Source organism: Myotis myotis, unplaced genomic scaffold (genome assembly GCF_014108235.1).
Source record: "Myotis myotis isolate mMyoMyo1 unplaced genomic scaffold, mMyoMyo1.p scaffold_m19_p_9, whole genome shotgun sequence".
NCBI lineage: Eukaryota > Metazoa > Chordata > Mammalia > Chiroptera > Vespertilionidae > Myotis > Myotis myotis.
Genome location: NW_023416401.1, coordinates 80,537,001 through 80,552,334, shown reverse-complemented (window position 1 = coordinate 80,552,334; position 15,334 = coordinate 80,537,001). Strand labels below are relative to the sequence as shown.

The following is a 15,334-nucleotide window of genomic DNA, read 5'->3' as shown; positions in this document are numbered from 1 at the left end:
CAATCTATAGATTCAACGCATTTCACATTAAAATACCAAAGGCATATTTCATAGATCTAGATCAAATATTCCAAGACTTTATATGGAACCCCAAAAGACTCCAAATAGTCTTAGCAATCTTAGAAAGATGAACAAAGTTGGAGGGATCATAATACCAGATATCAAACTGTACTATAAAGCCATTGTAATTTTTTAAAAAAGTAAAGTACTAGAACAGGAACAAGCATATACATCAATGAAATAAAACAAAGAGCCCAGAAATCCACCAATGCCTTTATAGTCAATTAATTGCCTTTATGGTCAATGGTAAATTAACTATCCTCTCCTCGGCTGCAAGTGAGGACAGACACAGTGCACCGAGGTCTAAACCAGCCCTCGTGTAAGGGTAGGTGTGGACATTCCTTTGGAATAAACGTGGGCTCTTAGGACAGGGAGCACATTGATGTCTCCAGGACGGATCCATGTTGTTCAGTCCCCTTCAGTGGCAAAGTGGGGGTGGCCTCTGTGTTCATTGTTTGGACACTGTCGAGACACTTGCATCCTATTCAGATGTGTTAGGACTCCACTTCACACAGATCGCCACAGTCTGTTTCCCCCCAAACCCACGAAGATGCTCCTAAGATTGCTGACACCCATTCCAGCCCCAAACATGCACAATTCTTCTCAGGCTAAAAAACCATATTAAATTTTACTTATGTTTTGATGGCAGTTTTATTGAACTTAAAGTCTCCTGAGAAAAGATACTATCTCTTTCTCTTTGCTTTGGTTAAACCACTATCCTGAAGTATGATTGATATCCAATGTCTACAACTCAGTTTAGAAATTAGTGTACACCATGAAATCATCACCATAACCAAGACCATACACTTATACCTGCAAAAGTTGTCTTCCATCGTCCATATTTTAGTTAATTTAATTTTTCTTTTTGTGGTAAGAGCACTATCTACCCTCTAGCACATGTTTAAGTTCACAATACAGTATTTTTAGCTGTAGGTTCCAGGTTGTACGGCAGATTTCCCCAAATTATTATTCATCCTGCATAATTTTATGCCCTTTGACCAACATCTTTCCATTTCACTTCCCTCGTCCCTGGGAGCCACACTCTGCTTTCTTCTTCTGTGAGCTTAATTATTTTGGATTTCTCATAAAAGTGGAATCATGCAGCCCAGCTGGTGTGGCTCAGTGGTTGAGTGTCAACCTATGAACCAGGAGGTGACTGTTCAATTCCCGGTGAGGCACATGCCCGGGTTATGAGCTTGATTCCCAGTAGGGGGCATGCAGGAAGCAGAAGATCAGTGATTCTCCCTCTCCCTTCCTCTCTGAAATCAATAAAAAAAAAATTAAAAAAAAATTTAAAAAGTGGAAACACAAGCCAGTTGGAGAAAGATAAATATCACATGATCTCACTCATATGTGGGATATAATGATCAACATAATCTGATGAACAAAAATGGACCCAGAGACAAGGTGGCACTGAGCAGACTGCCCAACCTCAGGGAGAAGGCAGGGGAGAGGGGGGTTAAAGATCAACCAAAGGACTTGTTCGCATGCATATTAGCATGATTAATGGACACAGACACTGGGGCGGTGGGGGCTTGCCCTCAGGTGTTGGAGTTGGGGGGAGGGGGTTAATTGGGGGAAAAAGAAGACATGTAATACTTTAAACAATAAAAAAATGTGGAATCATGCAGCATTTGTCCTGTGTCTGGCTTATGTCATTTACCATAACGTCCTCCAGGTCCATCCATACTGGGGGAAATTTCCTTCTTTTTTATGGCTCAATAATTTTGCATACGATGCAACCTGTTTGGTGGAGTTCTGCTGCACATCTGGCTGCTTCCCACGTGTGATTTATCAAATTGCTCATCCGTGGCAAATGGCACATCCCAACCTGCTGCTGTCCTACAGGATTGAGTTGTTTTCTGGTGGGAGACAACGGACAGTGAACCTGGAACCTGGTCTGGAAAGAAAACCACAAAGGCGCATGGAGGACAGACAGGTATGCTTGCCTGGTGGGGAGAGCATAGCCGAGAGCAGGCAGCAGGCTCTCTCTCCTGAGGATGGGAAACCTGGGGATGGGATGGCTGGGACAGATTTAAGAGCTCCCTCTGGTGGCGAAGGGCATCAGCTCTGAGGAACGCTCAGGGTCAAAGCAGCCTTCTCTCCTTCCATAAGCATTGACTCATCCAGCGAGGCCCTCAGGCTTAGCTCATGGAAGCACACCCACAAGCTGATGCCTGGGGTCTGTAAGCCCTTTTTCTTTATCACCCGGCATGAAGTTTTGACCCTTTCCTGGATCCAGTGTGGCCCCAGAAACCCTACGCAAGCACCCGCCCTACCGTTGAGCGGCTTCTCCCTGTGATTGGCTGCATCCAAGCCAAGGGACTCACTGTAACTGCGCTACTCAGAGTGGGAGCCAGAAGCCAAGAATATCACCACCTGCTGGTTTCTGGTTAAGAAGCAAGCCCTCCGGCCTTCCCAGACCTACTGGGTCAGAATCCTGGGATAGGGGCGAGCGCAGGGATCCGGGTGTCCAGAGGCCTTCAGGGGTGATGGTACCTTTTGAAGTTCACAAGCAGCTTCACACAGATGCTGGAGGCCTGATTCACGGCACAGCGCTGAAGCTTGTTTGCAAAGCGAGTGTTATTTAATCGTCCAAAAGCTGCATTTGCTATTCCAGCTGTGGGCCTTGAGTGTCCCTTCTCTCGAAACTGCGCACAGCAAATTGTGCTCGCTGAGCTGTGACAACTGTGGCCACCAGAGGGCACCAATGGTCACCTAATGTAGACAGCTCAGGGATCCCTGGAGCTCATTTGGTTCACTCTTCTCTGTTTCTCTTTCACTCCTCCTATTCTAGAAATAAATTCCTACAAAGAAACCAATAGGTGCAGCGCATGCCGGGGCCACGTCCTGTAAACCCCTCTGGGGAGAGGGCATTTGCTCATCCAGCCAGGCCCGCAGCTTAGCTCATGGAAGCGCATCCACAAGCTGAGAAGTTGCGCAAAGAGTGATGCACTGAGCTCAGCTTCATCCTCCAACAATCCTAGTGAGGCCACAGCCCGGGAGCCAGTGAGTCAAGTCTGTTTCAGAAGCCACAGTGGGGTCTGAGGAGCCAGTGGGACAAGGAAACACTGGGGCCCATAAAAACCTCAGTGTGGGCTCTAACCTGTTTGGCTCAGTGGATAGAGCATCGGCCTGTGGACGCAAGGGTCCTGGGTTCGATTCCGGTCAAGGGCATGTACTTTGGTTGCGGGTACATCCCAGTGGGGAGTGTGCAGGAGGCAGCTGATCGATGTTTCTAACTCTCTATCCCTCTCCCTTCCTCTCTGTAAAAAATCAACAAAATATATGAAAAAAAATGTTTTTTAAAAACCCCAGCTCTGCTGGTGCCTTTAATTTACAAAACAACAACAAAACCAAGAAAAAACAAAACAAAAACAAAACCCAACCAAAAAAAAACCCACCTCAGTGTGCCCCTTCTGTACATCCTATATAATAAAAGCCTAATATGCAAATTGTCCTGTTGACTGGGAGTTCGACCGGGAGTTCAACTAGGGGGTGGGGCTGGCCCGCCAAATGCCCATGGCCCCTCCCCCCAACCAGCAGCGGTGGCAGGCAGCCGGGGGAAGGGAGGCCCTAGCCAGCAGCTGGCAGCCGCTAGGGACCCTTTCCCTGCACAAATTTCGTGCACTGGGACTCTAGTTCCTAATAAATGCATATTCATCATTGGGCAGGTTGCCTCCTATCACCCACCAACTGGCTCTGGGAAACACCCTTTTCGGTTCTGCTCCTCCTTGTCTTGCTGACCTTCACTCTGCTACTGTGTCTGAGGATCCCCTTCCATTTCTACCTCTTGCACTGTGTCCTCATTTCAGCCTCTGGTTCTGGGACACTCAAGTGAAGTCTTCCTTCCCCATGGAGGCCCTGAGGGAGTCCCATGGCTGGGATTCAGCTACAGGGAACCTCTTCTCCTGTCGCTGATCCTTCCCAACCCACCCTGCCAGGGCCTTGTCCCTCTGTCCTGGACAGGTGACAATTTTAACTGCGTTGGATGGAGGAAGGCAGGTCATCGGTATGGTTATCCTTCGTGATATCATCCTTGATAGATGTGTAAGATGCTTCAAGCATGATTGTGGAATTGCCGGTTTGACCTGTAACAGCACCAATGATTCTGTTGGCTGTTCCAGCTCTACATGTTGCTTGGGTGCAGGTTCATAGGTATTAGAGTTTTATGTTGAATTATTTTTCTTATTATCACATAACCTGCAGTTGTATTGCTATAGATGCTCTCAGCTCTCGATCCAACCCTGTTCCTAGTGTGCTGCTCCTGGGCCTCCCAGCTGCAGGGGTGGGTGGGGCACCTCGTGTCAGGGTACTGGTTCTGGACCAAACCCACCTTCTGCCTGTCTATACACATAAAATCCTATTGGAAAAAGACCACCCTGCTTGTGTTCTCATTGCCCCCTAGTGCTTTCCAGACACAAGGTGACATTAGAGAGTGGAGAAGACCACATGCCCACAAAAGCCCAAGAGTGACTCTTTTCCTCTGTACCGAAAAAGTTTGCCAAATCCTGTTCTAGGCATTTTGGCCAGAGTCCCAATAGCACCTGGCACAGAGCCCCAATAGTGCCTCTCAGTTTTTAACTGGCCATGGGTTCCCTAGGGATTTGTAAAATGCAGTCTCCTGGTCCACAGGTGCAGGCCCTGAGAACATACATCTCCAAAAGGGTCTTTGAGCTGCCGTTGCTGTTGCCGCTGCCGCTGGCCTTGCTTGCTCTTTGAGTGGAGGCTAGAGTCCCCTCCTCCATTTTCCCAGCTGTCACGGACCAGGAAATGTGTGTGAGCAAGACCCCAGAACAGAGGCCACATGTGTCCTGGGGAGCCCGAGGCCCTGTCCATCCTTCAGACAAGGGTTCCCTACCTTGGTCATGGTCATTGCCCCTCTGGGGACATGGTTATCCGTCATGAGCCCTGAGCTAGCCACTCAGAGGCGCCTTATTTGTGCCATCTGGAGCTGGCTTAGGAGGTGCAAGGGGAGAGATGACTCACCCCGTTGGGCCACCGAGCTGCCCAGCAACTGCCCATCCCCCTGTCAGGAACCGTGCACACAGCGCCTTTTGAAATGCTGATGTTTAATGGACTATTCTACATGAAAGAAAATGGGCACCGAGGAATTTCCACAATGCCCGTGTGTGAGGCTCCAGATATTTGCAAGGCAGAGAACAGAGTGAGCTCAGAGCTGCTCCGCCACGGAAGGGCCACCGACAGAGAGGGGGCTAGAGAGCCTGGGCTGGGGCCTGATATCACTCAGTAGGTCCCCGCCAGGCAGGTCTTGTTTAGGAGTTGAAACACTGTTCTCCAGGGATCGATGCTGATGGTGAAGAAGCAGATGAAGGTCTGAGGGAATAAGCACAGGAATAAATCGTGGGTGAAGAAGCCTTGGGAAGCTGGTGACTCCAAGCCCTAAAGACGGCATCCATCCCAAACTTGCATCTGCAAGGTGAGCAGCTGGGGGAACGCAGGCTCTGGCCCTCAGTCTGTCTCAGATGTTCCTCACCTGGCTCACTCCTAACCCCAGGGTCTCTTGTGCGACTCTGCTCTCCCCAGGAGAACCCCTGGGCTGTCCCCGAGTGGCCCATGCCTCTAGTACAGCAACCCATGCTCCTTCCCAGCGGGCCTTACCTCAAGTAGCCCTGACCTGAGGTGGGCTTGTCCCAGAGCAGGAAGTCACTTTCCCTTACCTCCCTGGCAGGAACTGCGGCCCAGCAGGGCCTGGGGCAGAGCATGGGACACAGGGCAGTGGGCTCCCCTCACCCAAACCCCCATCAGTTCTGCTCAGTGACAGGGGGATCTGAGGACTGGCCACTCAGTCAATGGTGATGTTGGCCACCCCTGACATGTTCCTCCTCCTGAAGGCAGGAAAGGGCAGTGGCTGCAGAGCGGGAAGAGAACATCCTCTGGCCAGAATCAAGACACCCGGGCCGTTAGGGGCAGGAACAATCTGTTACCAGTATGGCCCGAGGTTCAGACAGCTGAACAGGCTGAGTGGACAGTCAGGATCTCACGTTGGCCAGGGGCCTGCAAGTGGACCCTGGGGCTTACCTGCTAGGCTGGGCTCTATCTTTAGCAGAAGCAGTGGCTGTCATAGGGCCAGTAGCCCCTTCGCTCTTGTGTCCCTAGGAATGGTATGTCCTCTGCCCCACCCCCCACAACACCCCTATGCAGGTCCACAGCTCTGGAACCTGAAGGAGGGTCATGTGTGTCTTACGTTGTTCAGCTCTGGGTTTTCTTCAAAGGGGCAGTTGTCAATGTCTTCATCAAATTTCCCACACCTGGTTCTGCGAAGCTTCAGCTCCATGGAGAAAGCAATCAGGGTCTCCACCTGTGGTACAGATGGACATTACAGGGGAAACATCCCTCATGGTCCCATTAAGGAGTTGCTGGTGGTGACACATGGAGTGCAGGAACAGGCCCAAACCTTACTCTCTTCGGGGCTTCCCTCTGGGTCTGGATCAGCACACTTGTGTTAAATCTACACTTGAGGTGTTCTGGACAAAGAGGCACAGAGCCCGGCGGAGCCTCCGGGCTAAAAGCAAGCTGATCACACACTATTAATACCACACATTGCAGCCTCACATTTGCAAATGCCAAGTGAGACCCCACCTTTCTTTTCAATGCTTCCTGCTTCACAGCATTCCCAGAGACAGATGACAAGTGGCTGGGAGGGTGTTGGCCTTGCAAGAGTTTGCTTGGTCATCTCAACCCCGGAGTGGGAGACTCATCTATAGCCCCATTGTCACACCCTTCACCTGCCCAACATCAGAAAAATGCCATACAATGCTAGTGAAACCACACACACACACACACACACACACACACACACACACACACGACGATGGCTTCAAGAAACAACTTCTATGACAAAGTGCACTGTGAAATGGTCTGTACTCTTCTCCACTCCATTCTACTCATTTTATTCCATCGTCTCCCACGGCATCCAATCCATTATCCCCGGCACCCAAACTCAGTCTGTGACTCTGGATATAAAAATCCCCACCAGAGGTCCGGCCTGAGAGAGCCCAGGGTGCCTAAGCCAGTGTCCAGAGGGTTAAGGTCAGTGGAGGGTGGGGACCCTTTGCCCTTCATGTGGATTCTCAGCGCAGAGGTCCAGAGGGTGAGAGAGTAATGCCCCCGACACCACACACACACACACACACACACACACACACACACACACACTCACACACACACACACACACACACACACACACACACACTCACACACAGAGCCAGAAGCGCTCCTTCGGGAGAGTGTTTTCATTGTTCATGTCTGCAGCCCAAATGAAAATGGCATCGCTGGTTGCATTCTAAAAGAGAGTCCATGACAAGGAGAACCTTTAAGGATTCAAAACCATGGTCTGGGGAAGAGGGGAAAATAACATCCATCCACAGAGGTGGATGCCACAGCAGGGAGCCCAGGGCTCATGGAAGTCACAGCAGAGGCCCTGTTTTATTTTATTTCCTTGAACTCTTTCCTCACCCTAACTTTTTAAGCATTTTCTCTGTGTGTCTGGACATCTTTATCTTTCTTCCCTCATAGACTACATTTTGATGTCATTTTTCATTAAACAATGACATAAAGATTGAAAAAATATTGCATGTGAGTAGACATTGATCTAATTTTTAAAATTTCCACGTAAAAGCTTTTATAAAACCTGAAAATGAATAGTTTGTATATTTTATTTTATAAACTTCAAATGGCATACAAGATCCTTTGCTAAGGCCCCTGTCTTGTACCCTGACTTACTACAAGTGAAGGCCATCAGGACAGGAAGATGCAGTCACCTACCTCCTCCCTCTGGGAGTCCAGGATGCTCACCAGCCTGTAGGCATTCGTGTCCTTGCTCTTCACGTTGAATATGTGTAAGGCATACTCCACGGTGGCAAGGAAATAACTTTCGATGCCTTTTCCCTCATCTCTAAAATTCCAGCTGTGAGTCACTCGGACCTGGGAACCTGCGAGAAGCAGGAACATGGCCCAGGCAGAGCTCATCTCCATTGCAGACACCTCAGAGGTGCAGGCAACCAGCCACCCACAGCCCTTCTGGCTCACACTCCACTCAAGCTTCCCTGGGCAGTGGTCCACCTAATCTACTCCAGGACATATCCTTCCTGGGAGCCTCCTCTCTGCTGTGACACCCTGTCCCCTCCCACATGTGACCCTGCCTCCTCTGTCCAAAGTAGTTAAAATTGTCTCCTGTCCAGGACAAAGGAACAAGGCCCTGGCAGGGTGGGTTGGGAAGGATCAGAGATAGGAGACAAGGTCCCCTGTAGCTGAATCTCAGCCATAGGACTTCCTCGGAGCTTCAGTGGGGAAGGAAGACTTCACTTGAATGCCCCAGAACCAGAGTCTATAATGAAGGCACCCGTGCAAGAGGTAGAAATGGAAGGTGATCCTCTGACACAGCAGTAAAGTGAAGGTCAGCAAGACAAGGAGGGGCGGAGCCAAAAAGGATGGGTTTTCCAGAGCCAGCTTTGTGGATGCAAGAAGGCAGCCTGTAGCCACATTCTGGGAAAGGGCACCAGCACCTGCCTGAGAATCCTCAGCCTGAGTGTGGCACCTGGGGGCCTTGGGATGAAGGCTGGACATGGTTCGTTTTTCTTGTTGCTTTGAGTCTGATGCACTGGCACACCAGCCTCATGCCAAAGAGATGTGAGAGTCAGTTGAAGCTAGCCAGCACCCCTCAAACCTGATGTAGACAGGATGTAGAGGTTTGGCAGAGACAGTGGTAGTCCTAAGAGTCCCAAATGCCAAGGGGACAGGGATAGAGGCAGGGACTAATGAACAGGAACAATGCACATATTCAGTACCAAGTACCTTTGGCTGAACACAGCTGGTCATAGGACCTGCCTGTGACAGAACTCTGGATGATGGTATGAGCATTATTGCAAACTCAACCAGGTTCAGGTCGATGGGCTTTGCAGCAAAGTATAGTTCCAGGAGCTGTGTGGTGAACAAATAACCTTGACTTGTTGCCAGGGCAGGAAATGCAGAGGGAGAGTGTAAGAGCATGGGTCTCCTTTCAAGATGGGCTCTAGCCAGAGGGTGTCTTACAGCCTTGGACACAGGCACAGCTCCAAAACGGAGGGACTCAGTCCCTGCTCTGTCCAGCATGCCCACCTGAGTCACCCAGACGCTCTCTTCTCATCATCTGGAACATTTGCTACCCACTTAACAAGATACCATGGTCAAGTGTAGAAATGTATCACTCGCATTACAAGCCCCTTATTGTGGGCCAATTCTTTTTCATATATTTCTAGTCAAATGGCAACTGAAAGAATGCTCTTATAGCCATGGGAACATGGTTGGATTGAGGGCTGAAAGCATCTATAGCAATACAATTGCATGTTATGTGATAGTAAGAGAAACATTTCAACAAGAAGCTCTAATACTTATGAACCTGCATCCAAACCACACGTGGAGCTGGAATAGCCAACAGAATAATTGGTGCTGTTACAGGTCAAACCAGCAATTCCACAATCACATTGGGAGCATCTTACACATCTCTCAGGGATGATATCAAGACAGATTAACATTATAAAGAATATAGCTGAGTTGAAAGATGCAGTTAACTAGTCTACTTAAACAATTTTCTGAAAATTCTTCTACCCAGTATGGAATGTGGGTTTTTAAGTAAAAGAAGTGATAATCATAAAACGATAGTATTAAAAATGTTACAAATATTTCTTTGTGTCTTCTTCAATATGTGTTAATAATGTCTTATAGTTTTTAGTGTATAGGTCCTTCACATCCTTTGATAAATCCATATTTGTGGATTGGAAGAATCAACATAGTTAAAAATGGCCATATTACCCAAAGCAATATACCCATTTAATGCAATCCCCATCAAAATTTTTAAAGAAACAGACGAAAAAAAATCACAAGATTTGTATGGAACTACAAAAGACCCAAAAAGCCAAAACAGTCCTGAGAAAAAGAACAAAGTTGGAGGTATCACACTCCCAGACTTCAAATCATACTACAAGCCTGCGTAATCAAAATAGCATGGTATTGGCATAAAAAATGCACAGACCAATAAAAGAGAATTGAAAGCCCAGAAATGCACCCACATGTATATGGGAAAATAATTTTTGATGAAAGATACAAGGGGGTGGGGAGGGAGAAGCCTCTTCAATGAATGGTGCTGGGAAAATTGGAAAGCCACATGCAAAAGAATAAAACTAGACTGCTGTCTGTCACCAGATACAAAATAAACTCAAAATGGATCAAAGGTCTAAATATAAGACCTGAAACAATAAATTACATAGGAAAAAACATAGGTACTAAACTTTTGGACCTTGGTCTTAAAGAGGATTTTATTAATCTGACCTCAAAGGCAAAGAGAAATAAAAGCAAAAATAAATAAATGGGACTATGTCAAATTAAAAAGCTCTTCACAGCAAAAGAAACTGTCAACAAAACCAAAAGGCAACAAACCAAATGGGAAAAGATATTTGAAAACAATACCTCTGACAAGTGATCAATGTCCAAAATATATAAAGAACTCATAGAACTCAATACCAAACCAAACAAACTATCCAATTAAAAAATGGGCAGAGAACCTGACCAGAAGACATACAAATTACCAAGAGATGTATGAAAAGATGCTCACCTTCACTAGCTATTAGGAATATAAAAATTAAAGCTACAATGAGCTACCACCTCACACCTGTTAGAATAGCTGTTATCAAGAAGACACGTGATGCCAGAACCGGTTTGGCTCAGTGGATAGAGCGTCAGCCTGCGGACTGAAGGGTCCCAGGTTCGATTCCGGTCAGGGGCATGTGCTTTGGTTGCGGGCATATCCCCAGTGGGAGATGTGCAGGAGGCAGCTGATCAATGTTTCTCTCTCATCGATGTTTCTAACTATCTCTCTCCCTTCCTCTCTGTAGAAAATCAATAAAATATATTTAAAAAAAAAAAAAGAAGACACGTGATAACGAATGTTGAAGAGGTTGTGTAGAAAAAGGCACCCTTATTCACTACTGGTGGGAATTTAAACTGGTACAGCCACTCTGAGAAACAATATAGAAGTGTCATAAGAAAATTAAGAATACAATTACTATATGACCCAGCAACCTCCCTCCTGGGTGTTTATCCCCCTATAATGGAAAACATTTATTTGCAAAGATATATGCACTCCTATGTTCATTGCAGCATTATTCACAATGGCTAAGACTTGGAAACAACTGAAATGTCCTTTGAAAGATGACTGAATAAAGAATATGTGTTACATATATACAATGGAATACTACTCAGCCATAAGAAAGGACAAAATATTGCCATTTGGGAACATAAATGGATTTGGAGAATATCATGCTAAACAAAATAAGTCAGACAGAAAATGTCAAGAATCATGTGATTTCATTCATATCCTATACAATAAAGCAGTAATATGCAAATTGACCACCATGCCCTCACACAAGATGGCTGGCAGGGGAGGGCAGTTGGGGGTGTCTGAGCTGGCAGGGGAGGGAAGTTGGGGGCGACCAGACTGGCAGGGGAGCAGTTAGGTGTCGATCAGGCTGGCAGGGGAGTGGTTAGGGGGTGATCAGGCTGGCAGGCAGAAGCAGTTAGGGGCAATCAGGCAGGCGAGCGATTGGGAGCCAGCAGTTCTAGATTGTGAGAGGGATGTCTGACTGACAGGGATCGGGTCTAAACCGGCAGTAGGACATGCCCCGAGAGGTCTCAGGTTGGAGAGGGTGCAGGCTGGGCTGAGGGACACCCCCCTCCAGTGCATGAATTTCATGCACTGGGCCTCTAGTGTGTTCTATAAAACTGAAAGCAACAAATAAATGAGCAAGAAAGACAAAATAAACAAAACCTCATAGGCACAGACCACAGTATGGTGGTTACCAGAGGGAAGGGAGGTGAGGGTAGTAAAGAATAAAGGGGGGGAAAAAAAAGAATAAAGGGGGCCAAATATATGGTGACAGAAGGAGGCTTGGCTTTGGGTGGTAGCACACAATACAATACACACATGATGGATTATAGAATTGCACACTTGAGACCTATATAATTTTATTAACCAATAAATAAGTTCAATATTCAATTTTAAAATGTTATAAACATACTGGCAAATCCAACAATAAAACTATAGCTAAGAAGTTTTGAATTAATGCATTTTGATCAGATTTGTAGTAAAAATATATTAGTAAATTATCATTAAATTGAAAATAATTTAATTACTTTCATAATTGAAAATTAATTTACTGCCAAAAGAGAGTATCATAAATTGATCATAAATGAGTTTGTAAGCTAATTATAAATTTAATTAGCAATAAAACCCACAAAATAGTGAACACATAACTAAAGCATGTTGCTATGTAAGTTAGTACCTTACCCGTAAATATCTCCTCTATTAATCATTTGTAAAGAACAGATATAGTATATTTTAAAACTTACCAATTGAAACTAATGTAATATTACAGAAAATTTTACACTCGTAAATGTATTTATTAAAAAGGCAGATATTAGAAAAAGTAGAAAGATGAGATTTATGATAAAACGACAAAATTCTAAAATAAAAAAATGTGTGGTAACAAAATAAGTAAATATTGGGTGAAAAGAAGTAGGCAAACATTTAGCAAGAACTATCAAGAAAACAGAGAGAGAGAATATAAAACATCATTAGTAATAAAGGGAAGACCATGAAAGACACAGAATAAATATTAATGTGCATGTAAAAAAAACCCAACTATTTCAGAGTAAAGAGTTTTTAGACTTGACAGTAAAGCATGATCCCATAAAAAAAAAAAGTTGATAAATTATTGGTCATCAAAATTAAAAACTTTTGCTTAGTAAAAGTTTATGTGAAGAGAATTAAAAGTCAAACTAAAGAGTGGGAGAAAATATTTGCAAACCACATATTCCACAAACAATCTGCATCTAGAAATATAAAGTACTTTAAAAACTTAACAGTTAAAAATAATAAATCTCATTAGCAAAAGCCATAAACAGACATTTCACCTAAGAGGACACACACATGGCAAGTAAAAATATATAAATATGTTCAACATCATTAGCCAAACGAGACAATGCAAGTTAAAGCACACAATGAACTATCACCATACACTGAGAATTATTAAGATTAAAAAAAAAAAATAGTGACACCACCAAATGTTGGCCAGAATGCAGAGAAACTGGATCACTCATACATTGTTGATGGGAATGTAAAGTGATGTAGCCACTCTGGAAAACAGTTGACAGTTTGTTGTAAAATTCAACATGCAATTGCACCCTTGAGCATAGACCCCACTGAAAGACAACATGTTCACACAAAAACCTATAGAGATATGTTCATAGCAACTTTATTTGTAAGAGCCCTAACTGGAATCAGCCCAGATTCACTTCAACAGGTAAATGTTTAAACACATTGAATATATATATACACACACACAAACCATGCAGTACTGCTCAGGAATATACAAGAGCAAACTATTGATGCATGCAACAACTTAGAGAACTTTCCAGGGAAGTAGGCTTAGTGAAAAAAGTCAATTACAAAGGTTATCTGTAATAATAAAAGGATAATATGCTAATTAGACCAGATATCCTTCCAGACGTCATTCCGGACATCCTTCTAGATGAAACCGGGGCTGGAGGGAAGTCAGCCCGGGTCCCGAGTGCCAGAGGGAAGCCGATGCCAGCAGCTGGGGGAAGGAAGGCTTACTCTTGCACAAATTTCCTGCATCGGGCCTCTAGTATACTATATGATTCTACTTATATTTTGGAATGTGGATCCCATTGTCATTTTGGAATGACAAAATTTGGAAACATAAGAAAAATTAGTGGTTGCTAGGGGGTAAAGATGAGAAAGGGAGAATGGGGGTTGGGGGTAGATGAGGTTGGTGTGCTTATAAAAGGACAACACAAGAAATTCTTGTAATGTTGGAATTGGTAGTAGATACATGAACCTAATAAGGAGATATAATTGTATAGAGCCTGATGCATGCGTATACACACACACACACACACACACACACACACACACATCAGTACAAATACAATTGGGGAAATCTGAATAAGACAGATTGATGTATAAATGTCAATACCTTGGTTTGTAATATTTTACTATAGTTTTACAAAAGGTAATATTGGGGGGAAAGTGTACACAGGGTCTCTCTGTATTATTACTTACAACTGTATGTGAATCTACAATTATCTCAAAGAAAGTTAATTAAGAACCGTATATACAGCAGAGATGATCTTTGTGCTCCCCACACATTTTCTCTTTCCATGAACCTGGAAAACTCCATCCTCCAGGCTTCTTTGCAGTTAGATTAGAACCATGTGACTGAGTTCCTGCCAATGACATCATGAATGGAAGCCACACCCCTCAAGGTGGTTGAGGGCAAGGGTTAAGTGTGGGCATTCTCCCTCTCTCCTGCCTGTGTAAAAGGGGGAAAAAAAAAAAAAAGGAATTTCAAGACAGGAACTGTCAGAGGGAATCACTTCAGAAGTAGCACTGGGAGAGGGAGAACCAAGATGGCGGCATAGGTTAACGCTGGAGATTGCTGCCTTGAACAACCAAATCAAAGTACACCTAAAAGATGGAACGGACATCATCCAGAACCACAGAAAGGCTGGCTGAGTGGAAATTCTACAACTAGGAGGAAAGAGATTATCATACCCAGACTCAGAGGAGGCGCAGTGCTGAAGTGAAATACTCAGGTACGGAGTGCGCATGGAGCGGGCTGGCAGCGGAGGGCATGGTTGGAGCTTTCAATTGGGAGGGAGTCTCAGATTCTGAGCTCCAGATCCAGCGAGTCTCTAGGGACCCAGACTCAAACGGGAGAAGCGGGACTGTCTGGCTTTGGTCGGAACTCGAAGGCAGCTTTCTCTCCGAGGTTTGCAGTGGTTGCTGGGACTCTGTGAGGCAGAGCCCCTAAGGATGGAACTGAGAGCCGCCATAACTGCTCTCTCCGGCCCACCCTGTTGATCCCGAGCCCGAGCGTCCTACCCGCCCCGCCCAAGCCCTGTGCACAGCCATTTGCCAGATAGCCTCAGGCAAAGGCTAGATTAGCACCTCCCTAGAGGACAGAAGTTTTCCCACTGCAGACACAGCTGATTCTCACAGCCAGCTGGCCTGGAGGTCAAATCCCCCTAGTATTAACTACAACAATCAAGGCTTAACTACAGGAGGACTGCACACAAAGACCACTAGGGGATGCAGCAAGAAAGCATAAAAAATGCGGAGACAAAGAAACAGGACAAAACTGTCAATGGAGGATATTCAGTTCAGAACCACACTTTTAAGGTCTCTCAAGAACT

At 45.5% G+C, this 15,334-nt stretch overlaps 1 protein-coding gene across 1 annotated transcript; it reads right to left on the bottom strand.

Annotated features, from left to right (window-relative positions):
• Positions 1 to 5,130: 5,130 nt before the first annotated feature.
• On the bottom strand, positions 5,131 to 8,059 carry LOC118663753 (cystatin-9-like). The gene is made up of 3 exons (XM_036323679.1): positions 7,850 to 8,059; positions 6,269 to 6,382; positions 5,131 to 5,397 (listed from the first exon to the last, which is right to left on the bottom strand). The coding sequence occupies exons 1-3, from the start codon at positions 8,057 to 8,059 to the stop codon at positions 5,308 to 5,310; spliced, it is 414 nt and encodes a 137-aa protein (XP_036179572.1). The 3' UTR covers positions 5,131 to 5,307.
• Positions 8,060 to 15,334: the final 7,275 nt, after the last annotated feature.

Coding starts and splice junctions, on each gene's coding strand:
- LOC118663753 (XM_036323679.1), bottom strand. CDS start 8,059: ATGGAGATGAGCTCTGCCTGGGCCATGTTCCTGCTTCTCGCAGGTTCC. Junction 6,383..7,849: donor TGGACTCCCAGAGGGAGGAG/GTAGGTGACTGC, acceptor TCTGTACCACAG/GTGGAGACCCTGATTGCTTT. Junction 5,398..6,268: donor AAAACCCAGAGCTGAACAAC/GTAAGACACACA, acceptor TTATTCCCTCAG/ACCTTCATCTGCTTCTTCAC.